Source organism: Pinus tabuliformis, chromosome 1_1 (assembly GCF_031772625.1).
Source record: "Pinus tabuliformis cultivar Carrire ecotype Pingquan chromosome 1_1, CPIR1, whole genome shotgun sequence".
NCBI lineage: Eukaryota > Viridiplantae > Streptophyta > Pinopsida > Pinales > Pinaceae > Pinus > Pinus tabuliformis.
This window is the reverse complement of record NC_142297.1, coordinates 707,967,994-707,995,662: the sequence shown is the minus strand read 5'-3', so window position 1 is coordinate 707,995,662 and position 27,669 is coordinate 707,967,994. Positions and strand designations below refer to the sequence as shown.

Sequence of the window (27,669 nt, the reverse complement as noted above, 5' to 3'; positions counted from 1 at the left end):
GTACCCTTTCGCTTAGGTATCGAAAGGAGGAATAATGGGTTAGAAAGACAGAGCCCTAGGACTAAGTGACCTGCGCGAAGGCAAGAATGGAAGGAATAAAATGACATCACAAACATATCAAGGTGCAGAAACTTGGTTCCAACATCCCCCCATACTGCTTCGGGTGAGACTTTGGTCCGCACTTTGGGGGATGATGCCAAAAGGACCAGTAGTGTAGGGATTTGTTTGGCTAATTAACGCTGAACCTGGGTCAGGCCCCATTAAGCCAACATGTTGGATACATGCCAAAGATATCGTATCACACTGAACCTGAAGAAGTGCTTATTTTGTGTCCCCTTTGGGATCTTGATGGGTCATGTGGTTTGCAAGAAAGGACTGATGTTGGACCCTACTAAGACCACGGTGATAGTAATTTTGGAGGCCCAAAGGAGTGTCAAACAACTATGTGCAATGCTTGGACATAAAGGATATTACAGAAAGTTCATCAAGGCCTATGCTCAAATTTCCGTGCCTATGGAGAGATTATTGAAAAAGGACGCTACATTCTGTTAGGATGAGGAATGTCAACGCAGTCTGAATGTATTGAAAGAAAATATGGTCACCACGCAGATCTTAGTCTTCCCAGATTGGAAGAAGGAATTCCATATGCATGTTGATGCCTCATGTATTATGTTAGGAGAAGTATTGATGCAGGCCAGAAAGGGAGAGATAGACCACCCTATAGCCTTCGTGAGCAGGAAATTATCGAAGGCTGAGAAGAATTACTCAACGACAGAGCACGAAGGATTAGATATGGTATACGCGCTTCAAAATTTCAGGCACTATCTATTAGGCGGACATTTCAAGATGTACACAGACCATTCTGCCTTGCAGTACCTAGTCAATAAGATTGTGTTAGAGGGGAATATTTGCAGATGTTTGTTGTTGTTTCAAGAATATGACTTTGAGGTCATTGTGAAGCCAGGTAGGTTGAATGCAGGACCTGACCATCTGTCGCGAATTGAATTAGGGGAGGAGCCTACCAATCTGGAGGAAGGGTTGCCCGACGTGCAGCTCTTCACGGTGTGCATATCAGATAATCACTTTGCGGATATTATCAACTTTTTGACTATAGGAACGGTTCCAGAAGCGTACACTAGTCAGCAAAAGAAGGAACTAGTGGTGCGTGCCGCAGATTTTTCGATGATTGTTGGACATCTATATAAGATGGGTGCGTACGAGATATTGCAAAGGTATGTACCTGATTTTGAGAGAAATAACATCCTCATAGAAGCTCATGGAGGGGTTGTGGTAGGATATTATTCCGGAAAAGCAACAACGCAGAAGATTTTGCGCACAGGTTTGTGGTGGCCTACGTTGCATAAAGATTCTAAATCATATTGTAGGGCATGCGATGCATGTCAAAGGACGGGCAGGCCATCGTGGAGGGACGAGTTTCCATTAAATCCTCAAGTATCATTATGACCATTTGAAAAATGGGCAATTGATTTCATTGGGCCAATTAAGCGCCTAGGAAAGAAGACAGATGCACGCTATATCATCACCACGACAGAGTATCTAACTAGATGGGCGGAAGCATAGCTTGTGAGGGATTGTACAATAGCTACATCACCCAAATTCTTGTTCGAGTATGTGTTAACCAGATTTGGTTGCCCAAAAGTATTGATGAGTGATCAAGGTATGCACTTCCTCAATTAAACAATCTGCGCGTTGACTGAAAAGTTCCAGGTCTATCATCAGAAGAGCACACCGTATCATCCTCAGGCTAATGGAATAGTTGAAGCCTTTAATAAGATCTTGGAGAATGCGCTGACGAATATTTTCAACATATAATGAAATGATTGGGATGTGCGTGTACCTATGGTGCTATGGGCGCACATGACTACTTGCAAAAAGCTTACCGGACAGACACATTTTTGACTGGTCTATGGCGTAGAAGCTGTAATGCCTATGGAATATATCATGCCTAGTATATGCATAACAACTTTCATAGGGATGACAGGTCGTGAAGCCTTCGAAGAACAACTCGCATAGCTCATGGAGCTTGAAGAAGATAGATTCTTGGCTAGATTCCATCAGCAAGTACAGAAGGAACGTGAAAAGGCATGGCAAGATTGACATATCAAGCTGTGCATGTTCAAGGTAAACGATTTGGTTTTATTATATGACAGTAAATTCGTTAACTTTCTGGGAAAGTTTCAGATGCACTAGATTGGGACATATGTTGTCAAAGAAATTACAAATGGAGGCACACTTCAGCTCGCGAAGCTGAATGGAGAACATTTTTTGGGAAGGGTGAATGGAAGCTAGTTATATCCATATACAGGGGATCTAGCGCAATGAATATATGACGGAAGAACAGTCTTAGTGCTCCAGGAAGTTGCAAGGCAGCGCAGGACTATAAACTACACTACTCGGATTAGAGGACTACGCGGCAGATGGACTACGTGGAAAAGGGTGAAGTTGCAGTATAAGAAGTTGCACGAAGGGAGCTGCGCTACGAAGAGAGGTGCCACGCAGAACAAAAAGAAAATTACCGTTTAAGTCATTGTTCATGAATTGACAGCAAGAAGAAGGTTAAGAAGAGTGGGCTGGTAGAATTTAAGGCCAAAGTATATGAAGATCTGCTGCCAAAAGCGCATTAATGGACGCATTTTGGGGGGAACGGTTGGATTTGAATTAAAAAACCCCTATAAATTACCTGTGTCAGTCCAATAGAGAATACTTTGCATCCTTAGAGTTTTTGAGTTGAGTTGTCTATTTCTTGTGAATCACTCATTCTTTGAGGATTTGGTCATGAACCCTGCATTTGGAAATTTATAGTAGTTAACTAAGAAATTCATATGTGACACCATGTTAGGATCAGGCCTTGCTGAGACTAGGACACTGCAGGAACTGTTGCGTTTGAAGGATCTGTTCCAGAGGTAGTGAGCATGGAAGCTCTGGCTCCTATGCCTATGACGCCAAGATCACCTAGGATGAAGCCTACCCCTGTACGAGAAACCCAGAAGTCGAAGAGGGACAAACAAAAGAGTGCCAGTGCGCGAGTCGCCTAGGAAACACACCGCCGCTCAGAAATAGAAGAAATACAAGAAACCTGAGAAGGTTGTGGATTTGGAAGCTGAATAGGGCATTGAGGACATAGACGCTAAAGGAGTAGAGCCCCTCACCAAGTTTCCTGAATATATCCCTCCGCAGAAAGGGAAGGTGAAGGTCCCCAAGGACCTAGACTCGGACAAGTTCCTCATTCATATGCCCCTGTTGCTAGAGAAAATGACCTTCGAAGGTCCATGCCTTGCACGGATCCCCATGTTAAAATGGAAGATTTGGATATGGCAGACCATGAGCGGTTCCCTCACCTCGCAACAGAAAATTATATGAGGCATGTTTATTACCTAGACTCAGGTGTCACTGAGTTGGAAACGGTCAAATGGATCCACGGAGTGGAGAACTCCGAGTTATTGAACCTGTTGTGGGTGTCCCACTATCACCGCACAACTATCAACACGACCTGTGTGCGACAATTTCTTACCCTGGTACATGATGGATGCTTATGGCTAGGGGATCCTATACCCATCATTGACATGTTGATTCATAGAATCACGCACCTGCCACATGAAGGTTTGAATCTGACCAAGGAGTTTGGCAGAAAAACATGTGAAAAGGATTTGGTGGAGAAGATGAAGAAGGAGTTTGCACTTGTGAAAAGCCTGCGCGGATATTCCATCATGTCTATCAATGACCTTGCGGTGCAGATTGCCACCCAAATCCTAGCAGGCTAAGTAATGCGGAAGTGCAGCGCGGACAAGGTTCCGAGGCTTGTGGTATTGTTAGATGCATAATGCGCGAAGGGTGTGCAGTTTAACTGGTCAAGGTACCTATGCAGCGAATTCCTCGTGAATTGCCATGAGGTCCAGGATGAGACTAAGCCCTTCCACTGCACGTGGTTGCTGCTCTCTGTTGCATTGGTCGCATGGGAGTTTCCGGAGGACAATCAATTTCCTCCTTTGAAGGAAGGATTGCTAGAGGCCGCATAGTTCACCTCCCTCTAGGCCCCGAAGGACCCCGTGTGGGTCACTGAAACGAATATATTTTGGTTTTTTATGGAAGCAAGCTTCCACATGGTTATCAACCAACACCCAAGGTTGTCCTCGACCTTGTATGAGCAGTTGCCTGCATATGCCACATTCAAGGTAGATTTCCACCATGTCTAAATTCAGGCGTGGAAGGACCCGCTGCAGAAATGGTTTGATTTACCATATTTGGTCATCGACGATGACATCCAGTTGGTTATCAAGCACTGGCCAGGAGAGTGGTGTGCCCCATTAGACTTGGATGTAGGTACCAGCAAGGGCGTGGGGAGCTCGACTGAAAAGAAAAGGAAGGATGCAGCAAAACATGTGGCACAAAAGTTGGCAGTGCAGCAGAATAAGGAAGCCGAAGAGAAGGCTCGAATGGAAAAGGAGTGTGTTTCCAAGGAGCAGGCCGAGCAAGAACAATGTGACTCCTAGCAAAGTGGAAAATCTCCTTCACCCGAAACAGAGGAGGAAGAGCAGTCTGAAGCGGGCAGTAGAGGAGATGAGGGGTAGAGTACCCCATTCTAGCTAAGGAAGTGCGGAAAACAACAACAAGATTGTCCCTGCAAGAAGAAGAAGTCAAACAAAACACGGGTTAGTTCCACGACCTTGACGGAGGGCGATCTCGATGAGATCGATGACAAAGTATGGGATGCTACAACTGAACTGTTGCAACAATTTGATAAACAGTACATGCAGACACTGGGGAGTGTCTAGAAGGATCTACGCGAGCTGTAGATCGAAACTAGTAGGATACAGGTGGGCGCAGATCAAGCGAACACAACACAAACGGGCCTAGCACCAGGGACAAGTTAGGTTGCAGAATTGGTACAAATATTGGACCTTTAACAATTGCTCTACCGGAAGGGTCCCTGTGCACAGAATCGACCAATGACAAGATCATCTTAAGGAAAATCAAGAACATCGGCTTGAACATTGCGACGCTCCCCAATGAAGTTCTTTATGCACTGCAGCGGGGGTAGCGGAGGAATTGAGAGCTCAGGAGTAGCGCGCTCTCAATTTGATCAATGAATACCGGGTGAATAATGAACAAACGTTTTCCGAGAAAAAACAAGCATTGAAGGAAAAAGAAACATTAGCAGAGCTCCAGGTTGGAGGCCGCGGTAGCAGAAGAATGCAGAATAGTGCCAGAGCTGCACATTCGAGAGGATGCACAACCGGAGGCTAAAATCCAAAAATTAGCTGCAGGCCTCCGCAATGCAAAGGAAGAGGTTGGAAGAGTTCAATTTGAACTCAACATGAAAATAATGGAGTTGCAGCTCAAACTCCAACCTTCGACTCCACTCGAGGTCAGGGAACAATGCGGAGCTACTATCAAAGAAGGAACGACCATGTTGGATTCCATAGTTGTTGACTGCTCGGTCTTATTCGAGCAGGCATTGGAATTGGTCACGAATTTGCAGGAGGACCCAAACCTACAAATGCTCAATACAAAGGTTCGCGAGCTCCAACAGCATTATGATGAGGTCAGGGCGAAGATGCACTCAATTGCTCCAGTGCAATGCCTCGCCAAGTTGCAGGAGGTGAATAAGCTCCGTGCACAGGTAGAAGCAACTTAAAGGAAGGAGGTTGTGCTTAAGGCCTGGTTGGGACCTTGGTTAGACGAGGCTTACCAAGTAACAACCAACATTCAGGAGAAGTTGACAGGCTTACAAAAGATTCAACAAATGATGAAGATGGCCATGGAAGGACCAGCTACGGAGCATCTCATCGAAGAAGTCAAGCAGGCAGCTACGCAGAGTGCTGCCGAGGTTGTAGTAGTGCAAGTGGAGCTGGAGATCTTTGTAGCAAGATCGCCATGCCAAATGAGTAACTCAAGGGCAAGTCATGACCTTTGTGTTGGGGGCCTATTGGGATGGGGTCCCTTGGGTCAGTTTTGGCGTTAAAAACCCAAGTTTTGATGTAAATATTGAAAAAGATGTAAAGTCTCTACGATTTGTGGATGTAGAGCGTGTAGCTGGTTAGGAGTCAAAAATGGTTTTAACCCTCGTTTATGTAAAGTTGAGTCAGTTTTGAGATCCACCCATGGTCTGCAGACCATGGGATTGTATAAATAGAGGTGTCTTAAAGAATCTAAGGGATAGTGATGAATGATGGATGTGATGGGTTGATAGAGTTAGCGCAGAGAAGTAAGTATTAGAGGAGGAAAAGGCTCTGTAGCTAAGTGTGCAAAGGCCTAGAGTAGTGTCTGCAACTGAGTGCATGGACCCCTGCAGTTGAGTGCACAGGGAAGTTTTGAGTATGTAACCTTATATTGAAGATCAATAAAGAAGACCATTGAAGAAATTCATGTGTTTATTCGTTTAATGCTGTTATTTATGTTTGCGATATATGTTGTGAAGGAAATAATGTCTTTATGAAATAATGATGTATTGATGTGCGACTCTATTGGACAAGTCTTACTAACCGAAAGCAATGCATGTTAAGTATTTATGCAAAGATTATAATATATTTTGTTACCCTTAGTCAGTACTTAAATAGATCTGCGGGAACCCAGGTCTAAGGTTCATTTATGGTTTGTGTAAATAGATGGTTCATCTGTTAAGGGTCCCCAAAGGCCAATCATAGACCTTCGTGGAGGTCTAAATACCATTTAAAAAAAGTTACAGTACCGAGCCCTAGGGGCTTATAGATCCGTGTGAAGGCAAATCTAGGAAATTAAAAGACATCACATTCAGATCTTCAGGTGCGAAAACTTGGTTCTAGCATCCACCCATAATGCTTTGGGTGAGACTTCAGTCCGCGCTATGCGGGTTGATGCCGAAAGGGATAGTAGTGTAGAGTTTTGTTTGGCACAATTAAATCTGAACCTGGGTCAGGACCCCTTAAGCCAACACATCATAATCATGTTTAATTGAAACACATCATAAGAGAAGGTACATTGATAAGAAATGCATATATATCATCATCAAGGTGAGAATCAATATCCAAAACTATTACAAAAGAATACTCATCACATGTCATCATCAAGATACTCATAATATTGATTATGTTATAACCACATACGTTTCATTATTCAAAAATAAGTCACCATCTATAAAATTAGAGAAATTTTGAGGTCTAAAATGGGCATCCAAAAGAAGATTATAAAATAACAGTGGGAATAATAAAATAAGATTAGATTACCTTATCAAGTTTTAGAGGTAAAGAAGAAAAAACTATTTTTTCAAATTGTATTTTCAACTTATCTCCCGATGATTTTACTCAAATTTCGAGCAGGAGCACTCGTTGGATGTTGAATTTAATTTGCATCTAAAGAGTACCCATGTTGCATACTTTCGATGGACCCCACTACATGAAAAATTTAAAATACATGAAAAAACATAATTACAATCACATTTTTTCGTGTATTTCACATTTTTCGTGTGATAGGGTCGATCGAAAGTATGCACCATGGTATTCCTTACATGCAAAATTAAATTTCACATCCAATGAGTGCTCTCACTCGAAAATTGTGTAAAAACTTAGGGAGACAAATTGAAAATATGAGTTGAAAAAGTAGTTTGTTTATTTATTTATTTATCTTTTTACCTTTTTTACTCCAAAAATGACAAATTATCCCTCATGGTTGACATCATCATATTGAATGCTATTGGTTCTTATAAAGTTGATTTTTGTTGTACATTTTTGTTTTGAGGCCCATTTTATACCTCAAAATTTCTCTAATTGAGAAACAACAAGGGGATAAGGAATCTAAAACATTATCTCCTAGCGTACATCACAAGGTGCATAAGAATTAAACACTAACAAAATTGGGATCAATAGAACAAGTGTGATGCACTAGGGGTGTTACAAGTTCATATTTAAACTTGATTAAGAATATATAAATTAGACAATTTCAATGAGCTTAATAGAGATTATTTACCCAAAAAAATAAATAACTAAGAACAATTAATCATATTGTTTAGAAAATCTTCGGCAAAATCACATAATCAATATTTTGTCGACGCGTTTCGAACCAACTAGTGTGGTTCATCGTCAGGACAACTTGTCCTGACGATGAACCACACTGGTTGGTTCGAAACACGTCGACAAAAGATTGATTATGTGATTTTGCCGAAGATTTTCTAAACAATGTTATGGATCACAGAAGTCTAAACTCCTTAATAATTTCCCTGCACGGAGAAGCCGCTGCTAAGAAGGTTCATCTATTCGAGCGGTCACGCATGCAGGTTGCTAAGTTGAAATCTAATTAATCATATTCTTAGTTAAACAAAAAACAAACCTATACATTATCTTTACCATGAGCTTGACGAAACATATTTAAGATTGACGAACATATTTAAGATTAACGATTTTTTAAGATATTATATTCAATTATTAATTGTGTCTGGATCCCATGAAATATTTATTGCAATAATGAAAACACCATGAACTACAAACTAAGGGATCAAAAGATCAAAATTATGATAAACAAAACCAAATATTAAATACAAATATTATACCCACATCATTATTGATAATAGAAAGACACAACATTATCAACACAACAAAAAATAACTATCAATCAATATGTTAGATATATACCTTCAAGAGTTAGAGCAGATGAACATGAAATATATACCTTCCAGAGTTAGAGTAAATGAACATGAAAAATGAGGGTTCTCTTCATTTCCTTGAGTTTTCTCAATAACTATCGTTTTCTCTTCAATATTATTATTGAAACATACCTTTGTAATTAATCTTGCCAATAACTTTGAAATCCCATTAATACTTCCACCTTTTCCATAATTCCCCCTTAATATTCATTTTGATGTTTTGTGGAGCAAAGAGGAGAAACATATATGCAAAGGAAATGCCATTAAAAAAGTTTGGGAATTGAACCCATTAAATATATGTATACTAAATGTAATGTGAATTCTCATATTGCAAAGATATATAATGTTTGTAGTGCATGAATTGAGGTGAGAATTTAAAAAGACAAACTGTCGAAACATATTTAATAATAAAATGGTAACTATACCAATATGATAATAGGGTTATATGGGCACTACATAATGGATTTAAATTTGTGGATAAATATACCACATCAAAACAAAGATGATAAATAATGAAAATAGAGATTATGTTAGTTTTAATAGATTATAGTGTGTATTGATGGATGTTAAGTCGAAAATATAAATTATGATTTACATCCATTCATCATTTATTAGTGAAGATATAATAATTGTTATTAAATATATAATAATCATTAATTATTAAAAATTGGTAAAATTGGAAATTGAAACCATGTTAAACTATTAAAAATATATATTTTTTATTTTTTTACTATTTATCACTTTTTATAAATTATAACTCTATTTTAAAATTAAAAACAAACTTCAAATGCACTTAAACACCTTTATAATCCACTTTTGGTCACTGAATGAGACCATCAAAACTTTGAAGATTGAAAGAACAATTATGGAAAACATTGATTTTGATGGCATCAAGTGCACTCAGATTTATTCGTACTTTGATTTTGATGATAAATATAAGATTTATGAGTACATTACATAAAATATATGTAATACTTTATGGCCGACTTTTATAAATCGGTTTGAATTTATCTGACATGATAATGATATTGCTTATTTGTTGCCTCTATATATTAATAAGATATTTGTAAAACTTTATGGATAACAAAGTTTGTTATATTGGATTGAATTTATTTGAGAGGCGATGGTATACTGTTTATTTAAGGTTAATGTATGTTCGGTATATTTTATAATTTAATTATAATATTATAAAGTTAATGGAATGAATTTGTCTAATTCCTTTACGTTAAAAACATATTTGTATTTTATATTATAAATAAAAGGATATTATAATTATTTATTGGTTATTGGCGAGAGATTATTTAAATAGATATATGTTTTTATTAGTGTAATATCATTTAATTTATTTAGGTCATTACGTTATATTGTTTATCACTATATTTGTAAAAAGAATATTAACAAAGTTAGTTTTTTATTACTACATAAAATAACAGAAAATTATAAAAGTAGTAAAACTCAAAATAAAGATCAAGTAAAAAGAAGTTGGACATTCTGGTTTACATGAATAACTACTTTTTTTCTGAGTTGATATTAATGGTCGTGAGTTATTTTCTAAGATAATAGATTTGGATTGATTACTCTTTGAGTCATCTTCTTATTTTATATCAATAACCCCCAAGTTAATTATTAGTTCAATTCCAAAGCCCACTTACACATTGCTTCAACTTTGCTTTCAAATATCCAAATTGTGTGCATGATGTCTTCCTATTCTTCCTTGTTCTTCTCTAAGACTTGAATGATTAAGGCCTTGACCATCAATTAGGTTTCATATATCTTAAAAAACTTGGTTTAACTTGTAAGAGTGTAGACTGGGTGTGTTACCTAACTGTTTAATCTCCTTCGAGACCTGAGCATTAATTAGACATTGTCTTTTGGCCTTAACACCTTTCTCTAGCTCATCCATTTCCTCTTTGGAGCACTAGAGCACATGAATTGATAATGTTATCTTGCTTCCCATACTTCTCCCATTACCTTGGACTAGTGGGTAAGGTGTCTTGAGATGGAGGCACTACAAGCATGACCATTATGTTTCCTCTTCCTTCCAATCCCTACCCTACTAGCATTATGAGTCATGCTTCCCTCCCAATCTCATCTTAGTTAAAAAACAAAAACCAAAAAATTCTCAACCTCAGACAAGATGAAAATAAAATAAGGGAGGAAGATCATAATAAAGATTTTTTTTCCCTTGGCACTCACACATGCTAGATTAAACTCATTGTTTGAATAACCAAACCACAAAGCCAACCTTTTGTCCCACACGAGACCAAGAGCATAAACCAAAAATACCAAAAATAAACCAGAAGGGAGATGAATCGGTGCCTGGAGATACAACAAAGAAACACCCAAACTTCTGCTTTGCTTCCCCTTCACCAACAATCAACTTGGATTACCACATATTTCTAGCTATCCAACAAAGGAAAGGATCACCATTGCATCCATTAAAAACTTTATTCTCGTCATTTTGAGCCCCCCAAATGACTAACCATGACAACAAGATTGTAACTTTGTATTCCACCATTTAGAATTTTCCTCCAAAGCAGATCATGATCAATTTCATCCTATACTAGTGTCCTAAAACTTGAAGACAAGATTTCAAATAGGGCTGGGGAGAAGTTCAAACTCCTCATTCTCTGCCCCCCGACATCATACTGGACAGTCAAACCTCACCAAGCACTGAGTGTGATGCGGTTATCATGCTTAGTGATGAATGATACACATGAGTGGCTACATCTCCACCCATCGACACCTCATTTGAATGTTTTCATGAAAGACATGGGGGTGGGTTTTGGTCTACTTATGTGTGCACATGTCACAAGACCATTTAAAATAATCTCTTTAAGTGCAATCACATGTCTAACCACTACCTCAAAGTGACCACATGGTTTTAGGAGAAGCTTTCATAGGAATTCATCAAGATGGATGAAAACTAATATAATGATCCTTTCCAGATCATTTAAGAATGTGTTCTAAAAGTATCCAAGTCCCCGAAACACCAAAATGGTGGGTACATGGTTTTTCCTTGAGGAACATATTCCCACACAACATAAATAGGTACTTTCCAAGTTCACTGTACTTTCTATAGATAATTACGTTCATTTTTTTAACATTGAATGAATAGAACTCTATATATAATTAACAAAAAATATTCATCAAAATAAATATAAATCAATTTTATATATTATTATATAAATAATTATTTAACACTTTTAAAGGGGTTGTTTAACTTATAGACGAAATGGATTTTTTGGATGTAATTTAACAATATAATTTCTATATAGATTGTGATTTCTTGTTGTTTAAAATGCAATTTTAAATGCATAAATGAATTCAACAACTTTAAAGCCCTCAGCAACCCCAAAAACCCAAAAAATCCTTGATCTTTACAAACTAAATAGCTTAAACTTATGATTTTCAAATATATATAATCTATACCAACTAAATAACCGAAACTTATTATTTTCAAATATATATATCAGATTTTAAATAAAATTAAAAAAAAAAAAAAAATAGAATTCATTTATATGCTAAAAAAACTCAACTTTAATATAGATAAATGCAATGCAATAAATTTCTCATATTTTCAACCTAAATGCTTGGATAACTGTAAGTAAAAAATATCATTATTACCTGTACTGATTACGATCTCTATTGATAACAATTAGGTGGACAGAGATTTATTCGTACTTATATTTTGTTGGCATTAAGCGTACCATGATTTATTGGTCAGACGTCATCAAGCGCACAAAGATTTATACGTACTTTAAATAAATATGTAAAATTTTATGGACAACTTTTGAACTTATGACAGTTTGAATTTATCAAAACTTGTTCTAATGCTTTATGGCACATTTGTTTGAATATATTTGGTATGATGATGATATTGTTTACTGGATCCTCATGTACACTTTAATAATATTTCCGTCGAACTTTGTGAATAACTTTGATATTTTGGCTTGAATTTACTTGTGAGATGATAAAATAATGTTTATGGATAAATTTTTTTATATTGTTATTTATTAATTTGGGATAATTATGTGATAATATTGATTTTAAGCTTTTAATAGTGAGGATAGTCATTATTTATTGTTAATTGCATATGCAAGTTGACTCATTATTGCTATTCAAAGAAAACTACATTATCTGGAATTATCCATTGGTGGTCTCTAAGGGGTAGGCTTTTACCCCTGCAAGATGCCTCTCGGTCGTTAACTTGTTTCCATTCATCACTTCTATTCAAGGAAAACCACACCACCTCTAAATACCCACTGGTGGTTTGTAAGGAGAAAACGTTCACTCTTGCTAGATGCCTATGGGTGGTGGTTTGTAAGGGAGAAAACGTTCACTCTTGCTAGATGCCTATGAGTCTTGGGCCGTTAACCTTACGTGCAAGGAAGACGAGCTCTTAGCCAAACAAAAGTAATTTTAGGGCATACTCCATGTCCAATTTGAAGTTAATGTAAGTTGGTGTATATTTATAATTTAATCAAGGCTTTATCTAAACATAGTAAGTTTTGTAGTTGAATCTGGGGATTTTTCTGGCCAAATCTTAGTTTTTGTTGTTTAAAATGGTTTTTGACTGCATATATAGATTCATCACCCTGAAAAACCCTTCGGTTACTCACATTGTGGAGAGTTCACAACTCAAACTTGTGATTCCAAGAAATCTTTGTCAGTGGGCAAATTAGACTAAAAAATATTCCCAAAAAACTCCAAAAAGTATAATAGATAAAATACAACTTTAATTAATGCTCGAGGAATGCAATTTAATTAGTTTATTTGTTTGTGATAAATTTATTAGTCTTTCTATTTGTGATGATTATATATATATATATATATATATATATATATATAGTGGTGAAATTTATTATAAATGATTGAGTTAATAGTGAAAATAGTTCTTATTGACTACTCACAAATGCGGGCCAACTTATCACTATTATTTAAGGAAAACAAAACCACTTGAAATAACTAACTAGTAATTCATTAAAGCATATACTTTAGTTATTACGAGATACTTCTAAGTTTTGACCTATAAAGATACTTTCTTACCAGTGAAAAACATGAAATTTTATGTAATTAAAAAAAATTTGCCAGAAAGAAGTTGATTTCACCCATTATTAGTAGTGACATCCAAACCTCCGAGTTGACATGTTTCCTCACATTACATTATGTTTATAATTTAATTTAAATATTATAATACGTTAGGTTTATAATTTAATTTAAATATTATAATTATAATATTGAATATTTCATCTATATGATTTTATTACGATAAACATTTTTAATTTATATTACAAGATAAATATAAATATGTTATTTAGATTTATTTTAGATACTTGAGAGAAATGATTACTATTTTTCTGTGTAGACTTAAGAGTGGAGTGCTTGTTACATGAAAAGAAAAATATAAAAATACAATTTCATCTCATTCAATATCTAAATATTAATTTTTCTTAGTATGTTACATTGTAATTGTATTTGTATGTGGAATTTCACACACATTTATTATTATTATTATTTTAAATACATTAATGTGTTTTCTTAGAAGTATTTTTTTATTATCAATGTATTTCAATTTATTTGACTAACAGTTTATCAAAATCAAAGCATGTTGAGTGAATATTAGTTAGATTTAAAACTTAATTTTGTATATAACGAATAATTATACTTAAAATTTAAATAAAATTATAAGGAAATAAGTGGAAAATATATTAAAAAATTGTTTTTTTGTCTTTAAAAAAAATTATAACTCTTATTTTATTATTTTAAATCTTATTTTATTATTTTTTACAATTTACTTATTTTAAATTTTAAATTTGTTTAATACAATTTCTAAGCTTTATAATATATAATATTGAAAATGAATATAAATAATTATTAACCATATTAAATCTTTCTATTCCAAATGAATTTGTTTCTTTCCGATTATAAATGAGATAAATTTTGATATAAAAGATAAATATGAGTAATAACTCATTGTGTTTTTTTCTAAGTAAAGGCTAATTCTATTAATAAAGAGAAAATATTTACATGGAGGTCAAGACCTCAGAGGAAGCCGAAGCTATCCAATAGCACTAACCCAGAGTACATAAGACCAAATAACTAGATGACCAGATAACCAGCTAACCCAATTCCCGGATTGAGATGACCAGATACATAAGACCCAGAATCCATACATACAAAAATACTGGCCAAAATGGTAAACAACAGTACAGGGCAGAGGAGAACTGTAGCCATGATAATTTCTGTGCTGCCCGGATAACCATATGCAAAACTGAAAAATCAAAGGCCTGATAAACTTGTCGGGCCAAGACCTGATAAGAAGCATATGACCATAAGATCTGATAGCCATGCTGCACCGAAACCTGATACAAAACATGTTGACAAAAGCCAGAATAACATAGCACATAGGATAAAAGAACCAGAAGGGAAACTGCGACATCAGACGAGGTTCCGGAGGCATCATGCATTTTCCAGAGGGTCCCGAGCATCCTTCTCCACCCGGCAAGGAATGCCCATCCACGTATCATCGACATTGTCCCCGGCACCCGTATCGCTGCCACCTGGAGGAGCTGCCAAGCACTGATTGCCATCCGAGGGGTTCGCCGGATCAACCGCAGCCAAAATGTCCTGAGCATTATCTTCTGGAGGCTTGGGGACATCAGGACATTCCCCTCAGCCTGCAAGTCACCACGATCAAACACAATTCCTACATCTTCTCCCTGAAGCATGCTATCATCCTGAGACTGCGAAGGTGAGGTATGCACAGAGACACTGGGCTTGTCTTCTTCCTCAGCCAAAATGACAGTAATGCTAGCTAAGAGAATCGGTCTGTTGAGACGACTGTGGAATTTAAAATGGGTGGTTTGGAATGAATTATGTAGGAAGGGCTTACCATGATCAGAGGACGGGGAAGCCGAAGCCAAATGTATAATGTTCTGGGGAACAGGCTGAGAATGCCCGCGATTTCCAACCTCCATGGCAAGAGCAACCACGGCGACGCACCATCGTCAAGGGAATAAGGAGAGATGAGGGAGAAGGGGAACAGGGCCAGACAGAGCAGGATCGAAGGTGGGAAAGCCAAGTAAAGATCTTACACCGGAAGAGCCACCAAGCTACCGGCGCAATACGAGGATGCCAGAATAAAGACAAGCTGATGAAGAGAGACCCGATAAGAATGACAGCAGAGCCCACCGTCGAAGCCATGAATATAACAACCTGCGAAAATTCTCGAACAGGGAGCGCATTCAATTCCGAATGCTTGAAGATCTGCCGGTACTGAATGTGATTCATTTTAACCACGGGAGGAGTTAGGAGGCCATGCAGGATTGCCAGCTGCAAGTCCAGATGCCGGCTTGACATGAGCCCACAATGATTATGCCTTGAAAGCACCCGCATCCGGGTGTGTTTCTGCTTCCTGTTTCATGTCATTCTTCACTATGGTGTGGTAATGCAATAGTTGGTCATCTGAGGCAATACTGTAGATTGATCCTACATGAAGTTCGAACCCACATTCCACTCCCATATTAGCAAGAAAGTTTGCCAGTTTGTTTCCTTCTCGACGAGTGTGCTTAAAGGAAATGGCCCTATGTCCAGAAAGCCATCTATCAATGAGCTCAAGCCTTTGTGCCATTCGCCAGCTGTTGCTAACCTTGTGTGAGGGAGTGCCTTGCATGATTTTGGTAACCATATTTATAATAATCTGTGAATACCCTTCTATGATGAGTGGAAAAAGACCTCTGTCATGTGCTAAAGTGAGACCTTTCTATAAACCTTCCAATTCCGCCGAGTTGTTAGTATCCCAGCCTTTTGAGCCAAGAAATAGCAGTAGAGGAGTTCATTGATGATCTCTGAAGACCACTCTGAATCCTGAGCTTCCTGGATTGCTTTTGGAGGCTCCATCGAAGTTAAGCTGAATCATGTTGTTAGGGGTTGGGATCCATTTTGTAGTCATTCGATCAAGCAGAGGTGGGTTTCATTTGGTAGTAAGCTCTTGATTCAAATGAATATTCCAATTTTCCCAGATGGATTGTCCTTTTGGCAGTGAAGGAGAGTCTTCCTGGGACCAAGAAATGATGGAGAGGGATTCTTTAATATTTTGGCATAGAATGGTCCAAAGATTCTTTGTAGACATGGATTGGTCCTTGAAAATCCTGCGATTCCTTTCCTTCCAGATGTTCCACATCAGGAGTCTAGGAATAAGCTTCCATAGAGTGTTTAGGAGTTTGCTTTGATACGGTGACTGGTTCCAATTGCGAACTGTAGCTTTAATGTCCCCATGAATTCTGCCTTCTTTTTGGCAGCGAAAGCTGACTTTTTCCCACAGCTTGCACCCAATGTGACAAGTTTGCATAAGATGTATGGCAGATTCCTCTTCTTGCTTGCAGTTGGGGCATATGGAAGGGCCATAAAAATTTCTTTTCCTGAGGTTATCCCAAGTGAGTATTTTATTTTGACATAGGAGCCAAAGAAAGGTAGATACCTTCGGCCAATTGGAGGGATCCCAGATTTTGCTCCATATAACATCTTTGACTATGCGCTCCTTGATGATTATATTGTAAGCTTCCTTTGTGGTAAAAGTGCCCTTTTCTTCATATCCCCACCTAAGTATATCCATTCCCTCTGAAAAAAGTATTTTCCTTTTTCGTAATTCTGAAGAGAGAGAGTTCTGAGCCTGTTCAGTACCGTGCCTTAGAATCTGATCCGCTTCAACCTAGCATCTGTAACCCTGTTCGGAATATGGATTCAAAAATTGTCTGACCTTGTCTAACTCGTGCAAATCCTGCTCCGGTAAGTGAAGGTGAGAGAGAATATCCTTGAGCTTCGGGAGCTGCTACCAGGAGTCCTCCCAGAATCTAGCTGTGTTGCCATTCTTGATTTCCCAGAAACTATGTTGTTGAATTAGGTTCTTGTGTTGTTTGGACGAATTCCATATCACTGATCCCATGCCTACTTCTGATATTCGTATTCGTTCTTCAATTGGGCAGTTGCTTGCATATTTGGCTGTCCATAGTAAGGCCCAGGGAGTATTAGGAGTAGCGAGTCATCTCCACCAAATTTTGGCTCCCATGACTTCGTTACTATGCGACGGATCCCTTAGACCAGTGCCCCCAACCTTCTTCGGAAGACAGACTTTATCCCATTTGACAAGAGCCCATTTACGAGTGGGGCCAGAGCTGCCCCATAAGAAGTTGCGTTGGAGCTTCTTTATTTCCTTGAGAACCCATTTGGGAGCGGCCAAGATTGGAAAAAGGTAAAGCGGCATGGAATGAATAAGAGCTTTAATAAGTACTAATTTGCTAGCCATGTTGAGAGCCCTGTGAGTCCAAAGAAATAAACGAGCCTCTAGCTTTTCTAAGAGGATTTTCCAAGAGGAGTGCTTAAGAGCCGAGGCAGTTAGAGGCGCTCCCAGATATTTGGAAGGAAGAGCGGCAATGGTGAAGCCAAGAATACATGCTATGGCATTTTGGGTGATTACAGGAGTATTGAAGAAGAAAATTTGAGACTTGACTTTATTAACATTGGCTCCAGAGGCTTCGGAAAATTCCGATAGGAGAGCTTTGAGTTGACAGGCTTCCTGGACAGAAGGATGGCTGAAAAGCATGTTATCATCAACAAATTGTTGATGAGAGTACGTGGGGGAGTTGAGAAAGGATAAGCCTTTGAGCAGTTGAGAATGCAGAGCTGATTTGATGCTCTGACCCAGTCCCTCTGCCATAATGACAAAAAGGAAGGGAAAGAGGGGATCTCCTTGCCTGATACCCCTAGAGGGACGAAAGGTGGGCGAAGGTATGCCATTGATGAGCACCGAAAAGAAAGAAGAAGATAACAAACTCATAATCCACCTTACCCAAGGAGGAGCAAAGCCAAAAGCAGTTAGAATTTTCTAAATGTAAATCCAACTTAAGCTATCAAAAGCCTTGGATAAGTCAATTTTGAGTAGCATACCTGGTTTCTTGGATTGCTTCAGTGAATGGATTATTTCATGAGTTAAAATAATGCCATCTATAATCTGCCGACCTTCTACAGAGCCAGATTGCTCTGGCGAGATGATGATAGGAAGCAGTAATTTCAGTCTGGAGGCAATAATTTTGGATACAATTTTATAGATAATATTGCATAGAGTGATAGGTCTATACTTATCAGGTGTGCTGGGCTCCGCTTCCTTGGGAATCAGCGCAATGAAAGTAGCATTCAACCTAGGGTACATCCATCTTAATGTACGCGATTCCTCCACTACTTGCCAAACCTCCAGTTTGATCAGGTCCCAAAAGTTGTGAAAAAAGTTGGAGGTGAATCCGTCCAGACTCGACGCTTTGCCAGTTTTCAATTGATGCACTGCAATTTCCACTTCTTGAAGTTCTATGGGTTGGAGAAGGAGTTGATTATGCTCCTCTATGATTAGTTTGGGAATGTTCCTCAGGATTTTTTCAATAGTAGGCGTTCTATCTATATTTGGCTCTTGATGTGCTTGCTTGAAATAATTGAGGAATTCACTTTCAATACCTTCATGAGTTTCGATCCTTGCTCCCTGCTCATTTTGAATGTGGGATATGTTGCTGTTCATTCTGTGCTGAACGGTGGTTCTGTGAAAAAACTTTGTATTTTTTTCTCCATCCTTCAACCACTTTATTCTTGATTTCTGTCGCCATAGAGTTTCCTCCTGTTTTGCTCTTGCTAAGATTTGTGCTTCAAGAATTTGTTCCTGTTTTGTTCGGTCCTCAAATCATCCTTCGATTATGATCTTCTGCTGCAGATTCTTCATGTCTTGATTGAGGGCATTCTGAGCTTGAAAAATGTTACCAAAAGAAGTGTGATTCCAGTGCTTGATTTTGCCTTTGAGGTGCTTGAGCTTCTGCTGGAACTGAGACATCCTGGAGCCATTAGAGGGGGTAAAATTGCTCCATATTGAATTGACTAACTTATTGAAGTTCGGATGAGACGTCCAGAAGGCTTCAAAACGAAACGGCCGCCGAATGTTGTGACCGGGGCGGTTCCATTGAAGGGCTATAGGCCAGTGATCGGAACCCGATATCGGCAAGATAGAAGCTACAAATTCTCCACCCAAGTGAATTGCGTTATCTGATAATAGGAATCTGTCGAGATGCGAAGCGATCTGATGCAATCCTTCTCTTTAGTTATTCCATGTAAAAAAACCATTGTTAGAGGGGATATCAATAAGCCATTTATTCTGTATGAAGTCTTTTAGGTGACTCCCATCTCTGTTGCCTTTGTTTCTCCCTCCTTTTTTTTCTTCTAGCCTTGCAATCATGTTGAAGTCACCTCCAGAAATCCATAGAGGGTGCAGCCTATTTGTGTTGAGCTCCGTTAAAGTGTCTAGGATTCCAACTTTGTGCATAGTTTCCTGAGGGAAATACACATTAGTCATATGACCATAAATGTTAGTGCCATTTATGTGAAATATTGCTTGGATGAAGTTCTTATTTGCATGTATATTGTTGAGCAGGATGGCGTGCACGTCCCATAGAATTGCAAGACCGCCCGACGCCCCTTGAGCATCTACAACTGTGACCATCCCACCTAGCCAGGCTTTCGCTGCAATTTTTTCCAGAACTGTCGAGTTGCATTTTATTTCTTGCAAGAAAAGGATTTGAGGTTTTTCCTGCATGATCATATTTTTGAGAAGTCTACCTTTCCTTGGGCTATTGAACCCTCTAATGTTCCATGAGATCAACTTCATTGGGAAGAGTTAGGGTTGATGTTGAAGTACTTCGTTAGCTTAGCGTATCTGCCAGACTCTACTAACACTTCTCCTATTTTGATAGTTCTTTGTAGAGTGGTTTTCCTCCCACGCTTTTTGCTATCTTTGGTAATAAACTTTCCATCCCAGGAACTTCCAATCTGGACCCCAAGAGAGTGATTCTTTTATGCCCGCGTTAAGACCTCCACCAGATTGTCTACTTGCCGATCTGGGATTTTATCAAAATTCCTTGTTTTGCATGCTTGATCTAGGCCTAAGATATCAAGTTCACCAATATCTATGTTCTCAGGATCTTCCTCCATATATTGGGATTCTTGTAAGTCTTCAGTTGTTTCAACTTCTTCCCTTGGGCTGGGCGCTGTGTTATCAACCTCCATTCCTTGAAAATTCCAAGCTAGGGTTTTGAGCTGGGTATGGGGGAGATTTGTACTAATCAGCTTCTCCTCTAGGAGCGATAAGGTCGCTTTTTGTTTATCTTTAGTGGTTTCCTTCTCAAAAGGAGAGGGATTTTCGAACTCAGGATCATCATTACTTGCCAGAGCAGCAAAGCTGTTGCTAGTTGAGGGTTTGGAGGAACTAGCTGGATGCGCCCTAGGATTGTTTGCCGATTTCTTGTGGTTTCTTCTGCGGTTAACCACTTTGGTAAACCCATCAGGAGCAGGTTTGTCTGGGGACATCTGGAGGAGGGGTTTTCTATTTAGAGGGCAGTCCCTAAATAGATGGCCCAGATCATGACATTTCCTACACCGAAACTGTACATGCTCATAATCTATTAGCTGAACCCATTCAATATCATCATGAAATAAACTTACCGCGTCTGGCAGGGCTTGATTGAGGTTCATGTAGACACAGATTCGGGCATATGATGTGTATCTGCTGATTTTTGTTTCCTCTGCCACTTTGATAAATTCACTCAGAGCATTTCCAATTTCTTGCAGGGATTCTTCCTCCCAATATTCCACAGGAAGAGAGTAAAGTCGTATCCAAACCGGAGCCCAACTGAGATCTTCCTTGTCAGGGTTGAATCGTTTTTCCCATCCCTTGAGATACAAGCCAGTAGCGTTGAAGAAGTACGGCCCTCCGTCCAAAACCCTGTTCCGATCCTCCAAATAGTTAAATATGGCAGTGAAAAAACCTTTTGGCCCCAGTTGCAGAGTAATGTCACCCTTTGGATTCCATTTGGAGGCTATCCAGCCTCTCAGTTCTTTCTCAGTTGGCCACAGTCCAATGAACTTTCCAATTAATGCATGATCCCTCATGAACTGTATTCTGGCATTGATTCAGTGGCTTGGAAATTCTACTTTTGGCCTTTGAGTGGCGACAGGCTTGCATGTGGATGAGCACACCTTGGGCTGATCCTGCTGATCCTGAGCTTTGTCTGGATGTGCATTTGTGTCCTTATTACCCTCATGCTACACCTCTGCATTGTCGTTTTCTTCAGAATGTTGCTTTTTGCCTTCGCTCTTTTGGGGAGGTGCATCGCCCTCCCCCTGGGGGGGAATCATTATTCCTGCGAATGTTTGCAGATGATGTAAGGCCGCAGAGCATTCTGAAGCTGTCAAAACTAACCTCGGTCAGGAAGAGTCTGTCGTAGCAGGGTTTATAGAAACCCTAGAACGAAGGTTACCGCGCTCCAGAGCTCTCCTCTCATCTCCATGTTTCCCTTGTTTAAGTGTATAAATCTTGTTGCATGTAATGTGAGTAATAACTCATTGTTATATGTATTGAATCTTTCTATTCCAAATGAGTTTATTTCTTTCCAACTATAAATGGGATGAATTTTGATATATAAGTATGTGAGAATGTTTTCTTTATGGCTTATATTATTTTCATCAAATCTTTAATGAAATTAATAAGAAAGCACAATCTCTTACCATATTTTTATCCCAAATGAGTTTGTTTCTTTCAGACTATAAATGAAATGAATTTTTATTTTTATCCCAAATGAATTTGTTTCTTTCCAACTATAAATGAGATGAATTTTGATATAGAAAATGATAATATCCGAAAATGTTTTCTTTATGGCTTATATCATTTTCATTAACATCAAATCTTTAATGAAATTAGTAAGAAAGTACGATCTCTTACCATATTTTTTTATCTTCTTACATATCCATTGGCTTCATTATCTTCATGAATATGATAATAGTTTTACATAATATCAAGTGGCAACTGGGAAATGACAACCAAAAAGTTTACTTTAAATTTGTAACTCAAACTATATCTTGATTCTCATAAATAAGACATATACTTATGTTGATTTGATTTTATAAGCATTCTCAAAGCCAATCCACTAATGAATACTTTGCAACGGTGTAAAGATCCCTAAATTATTGTTATACGAGAAAAAGGTAACTTACATGAGTAAGTTTATTTTATTTTAGATTTGTAACTCAAATTATACCGTGATTCTCATAAGTGAGTGAGATATGTATATCTGATAGATTTAATTTTATAAACATTTTCTAAATCAATATTATAATGAATATCTTTATACCTTTATAAGGATCTCTAAATTATTCTTATATAAAAAATTTACAAAATTATATAGCGTGTATAAGAATATATATGTTTCATCTATTAAAAGATTATTTATTCCAACAACAAGGTTTGAAGTTATTATGTCAAATTTTATCATGTTAATTACACAAACTAAATTTGGGTGGGGAAGATCCCAATAATTTGGGGTGAACACCAAAAATAAACCCACTTAACAAGGCATCATAAACAGTTGCATGTAATAATACAAAATTTAAGAAAAATAGAACATGTGAAATATGAAGTTTAAAAAAGAAAAAAAGAAAAAAAAAACACACATGAGAACTTTGAATCCATTCTTGAAAATTAAGAGAAATGTCTTTCCATAATCTTGATATGCACTAAACATATATATTTAAAACACTAAAATACATATTTAAAATATGAAATAATTCGAAATTGATATCTGGTTTTAAATGTGTGAAACTTTAAACACAATATATTCTAATTTAGTCTAGTGCCAGCTAAACATGACGAAAGTGATAATTCAATTACATTTCATTGAGGGATGTTGTTTGGTAGGAAATATCTTCATTCAACATAATGGATCATTAGTATGCAATTTTCCATTTGAGAGAGAAAAAGCATTACTTCTCTCATAAATATGTTGTAACTAAACAAGCAAATTATAAAATTCTAGTGAGAAAAGATGCAAGATGCCAATATAAATTCGTTATAAATTAAACAAAAAAGCGATGGAACACATAAAATATTGCATAGACAGAAACACGGAAATGCATAAAACAAGAGCTACACAAATATACGTGGTTCACCCAATCTGGGCTATGTCCACGAAGAAATAGCTAGTCCATTTTATATTATCAAGCAAACTGAGGGGATACAACCTACAAAAAATCCACTGTAACTTCCTCTTCGCTTTCACACTGTCTTATATTTTTTTCTCACACACAAAATAATACGCACCCGCAATACAATTCCCTCATATAAACTGAGGGTTTCCTTCTAGGGAAAAAAAACCCTAAATCAAGATAACTTCTACTGCCTGATCTTTTGCTTAATGAAAATCCTAGATTGAATACGAAATTACAATATTTTACAAGGCATTTTTCTCTAAATTTTTCTTTCAAGGGTGCTGCCTTTGAATCCCTACTTTGGGGGGGTGCGCGCTCCCTGGACCCCCCTGACAACACTAATGGGGGGGAAGCCTCCCCCCAACCCCCCGCAACATTGTTTTCAAGGAATGGGATCCAAATGTGGTTGAAACGATACCCTTAATGAGGAAGATAATCAGGCTCCACACCTAACAAAATCATCTATTCATATCTAATTTGATGCAATGATTCATTAACCTTTTCAAATCAATATCAAAATGGAACCAATAAAATCTTGTAGACATGCATTACAAATACAACTCCACAAACAAAGCAATTTCATTGATGAAGTATCAATTGAATAATTCAAAGTAACCAAGGATGAAAAATTCCATTAGTTATGCTTGATACAACTACCCTTTTTTCTATCCTTAAGGTTTGAACCAATTTATATATGGAATTTGGACTAGATATTAGGAAAACTTTATTGAAACGTTTGCATCATCTATTATCTAAGCTAACACCATATAGATAAGAATGCATAGCTAATGCCCTCTCTTTTTCTAGGGAAAATATACATAAGAGAAGTTGTCAAGCAACAAGTCCATACCTAATGGGGAGGTATTGAAGGGATGCAAAGGTGGTTGTTTATATGGTTATCTCTATTTTGTAATACATGAAATGCAATTATTTTTATTCTTACATGCCTTTATTTTGCATTCTTCTGTGTAGTTGCAAGACTTGTTAAGACGTTATTTTCGACCATGTTATATGTTTCCAAAATGGAGATATTTGGTTTGTGCGATAGATGGGGGGGGACATTTTCTGGTATGAGTGTATTGCATGGAACGTATTGTTGGTGTGACGTGATAAAACATAAGTTGTCATGACAAAAGAGAAGTTTGCAGTGATGTGACGTGTAAAATGGGACAAAACTTGTGTTTGATGTGATAAAAGAGAAGTCATTGTGATTGCACAAAACTTGGGGAAGTGTTATATATCACATCAAATTTATTTTAGTGTGATACACTACAAAGGAGGAAAAAATTATTGATGGGTCTAATCAATAGGTATATTTTAAGGTCCATATCTCTATCTTCTAGTCCATAAATTCTTTCCTCACATTAATTTACAATTTTGGCTATAATGTTCTTAATAGGAAGACTAAAGGGTGCTTGTCATACTTTGTGAACTAATTTTATTTATGTGCAGGCAAGAGAGAATTTGTTAGTACATTTATGATGCATAGGCACGTTTAAAGGATCTAGAGGAAGTGTAGGAGGCTTGTCCCCTGCATTTACTCTTCTTGACTCAGAGTGATCTCTATAATCACTCATCTACACTCACTTATAGCTTGAGGTCCACTAGAAGTCGATGAACTCAAGTGCATGAGAGGATCTAAGGGAACTAGATCCATTATTTTCAAGGTTTTGGAGGGAAACAATCCTCCTTCCAAGGGGACTTCCCCTAGGTCATTTGTTGTATAAATAAACATGCATAAGGGTTCGTTAGGATTCAAAATTTTGGAACTAGGAAGAGATATTGAGATCCAAGTACTTGAGACTATTATTTCCATTTTGATATGATGTATTTGAACTCATTTTATGTTAATGAAAGATTCGTTGTTGGTCTACATTTGAGTTAACTTTGGAGGGATGAGACCCTTGGGTTAGGGCCCAACCCAAAGGCTCTAGTCTCTCTGTTGTATTTTGCTTTATCATTGATTAAGTAGTGGCACTTATTTTCTTGTTTAAACAAAAGTTCGATTTCAAAAATTGTGGCTGTAGGCCTAATTAACACCTCTCTTGTGGGAAGTGTGGGTGAGGAGTCCACAACAACAAGCCACAAATATTTTCTGTTTTCCTTTCAAAGTTGTTAGGATTTGGTTTATAGTTCTCTTGCATACTCTATTTTTGCGTCCTAAAAGTTAATATCATGCCTTTTCATATGGATTAGATGCATGTTGTAGGAGTAACTCTTGATGAAATAAAATTCAACTCATCCTTTCCATCTTAATTTGTTGTAATATGATCATTAGATTTATGTGCTTTCCAAGAGTAAAAAGGGGTTGATTGTTAGCCTGCAGGTACTACCAATGAATTTTCGGTATTGGTACACTCATCCTACATCCATTTTTTCATCACCATCTTCCTTCTTAACACCTCCTACTACTCTTAAATTCTACCATCGAGATCATCTTTTCAGAGTTATTGGGGAACATCATGATCATGTACTTTTATGCAATATGGGCCTTTGAAGGGTGCTAAGCTTGGAAAAAGGCCTCACACATCCTTCATACACCCTAATATACCTTCTTCCAACTTTAAAACACCTTTCTTACCCTTAGAATGCTCTCGGATCCAATCCTGTAGAAAAACAAGGTAATCTTGTAGCAAAACAGGGAATCTTGTAGCATCATATAGAAGTCCTATAACACTGTCTAAACTTTGCCAAATTTACTCTAAGATATTTATTTTTTCATTTTGGTATTGAATAATGACCTCCAGGATTTGAATCCATGATTTGGGAGACCCAAGGACCACTCTAGGCCCATCCTTCCTTCACTGCAAGTACAGAACAACAATTAGAATTGTTAGACTAAATTGTACATTTGAATCACACAACTTATTATTTTATGCAATGTGTAAAGAATCTGTATGCAAATAGATTAGACCTATTTTTTTTTAAATTTATGTCCTTAGATTTTCTAGTCACACTCTTTAGATCAAGTTTCCTCTTTCAAACAATTTTTCACATTCTACAAGTGGTTCTGCAAGTAGAACACTGATTTAATTTTTCAAGTAGAATAACATGGTTCACTTCTATAATTAAGTCCAGTCTTTCTTTTCTTGCAATTGTAGTTAGCCTTTACATTTGATGAATGACACTTTCATTTCTGAAATTAGGATGATGTTTACCTTCCTGCAAGTATAGTGAACTCTTGTATTTTCATGCAAGATCCCTTTGTAAGCTAGTTGGAGGAGTGGTATCTACATACCTTGAATTGATTCAATGATTGAAAGTGACATGCATAGAGATTGACCTACTATGCATATAACATTATCACCTCTAATTTTTCATGAACCTTGGGTTGATAGTTTAAGTTGGTAGCCTTGGTAGTTACAACATTCTTGTTGCAATACTGTGGCTCATCACTTTTTGGTTCCGTTGTTGGGGAGGTGCCTAAGTAGGTGTTGTTTCTACTTAGAAGTTGCTTATTTATTTTCTATTTTGCATCAGTAATATTGATTTGAAAAACTTAATTTTTTTTGAAAGAAAACAAGAGTTAGTCCTTTCATGCTTTCTAGGAGTAGGGACAATTAAGGGAAATTCCTACCAAAAACCCCCACCCCTTCAAGCAACCAACCATCATTATTGTTTGGTGGTTGTGAACTTCCTTTGGGTGAACAACCTAAAACCTTTAAAAAACCCCTAGGGGAGGAGGAGCCTATATTACCTATCCAAGACACAGCTGAAAATAGACAAAATGAGTTCTTTCCCTTGCAAGAGACTAATAGGAAGGCTAGGATGAAGAATATCCACCCTACTTCCCTTCCACACTTTCGTGGCATAAATTCTGAGGACCTTGACACATTCATGTTTGATTTTGTTGTTTTTTGTAGGACCTATGACCATACCTCTAACGTACAAACACTGAAATTGTTTCCATCCACCCTCAAAGATGCAACCTTGCATTAGTTTATGGGCTTACCTGGAGGCAA

The 27,669-nt window shown here is 37.5% G+C and overlaps 1 protein-coding gene across 1 annotated transcript; it reads left to right on the top strand.

Moving 5' to 3' along the window:
• The first annotated feature begins 792 nt into the window (after window positions 1-792).
• On the top strand, window positions 793-3,056 carry LOC149215480 (uncharacterized). The gene is made up of 3 exons (XM_089389732.1): window positions 793-916; window positions 1,010-1,339; window positions 2,923-3,056. Exons 1-3 carry the CDS (start codon window positions 793-795, stop codon window positions 3,054-3,056), a joined length of 588 nt encoding a protein of 195 aa, XP_089245858.1.
• The last annotated feature ends 24,613 nt before the right edge of the window (window positions 3,057-27,669 follow it).

What these genes read in the sequence shown, in the direction of transcription:
- LOC149215480 (XM_089389732.1), top strand. Translation starts at nt 793, where the DNA reads ATGGTATACGCGCTTCAAAATTTCAGGCACTATCTATTAGGCGGACAT. An exon ending in AGAGGGGAATATTTGCAGAT is followed by an intron (nt 917 to 1,009) that starts GTTTGTTGTTGT and finishes GAATTGAATTAG; the next exon opens with GGGAGGAGCCTACCAATCTG. An exon ending in GCAGAAGATTTTGCGCACAG is followed by an intron (nt 1,340 to 2,922) that starts GTTTGTGGTGGC and finishes GATCTGTTCCAG; the next exon opens with AGGTAGTGAGCATGGAAGCT.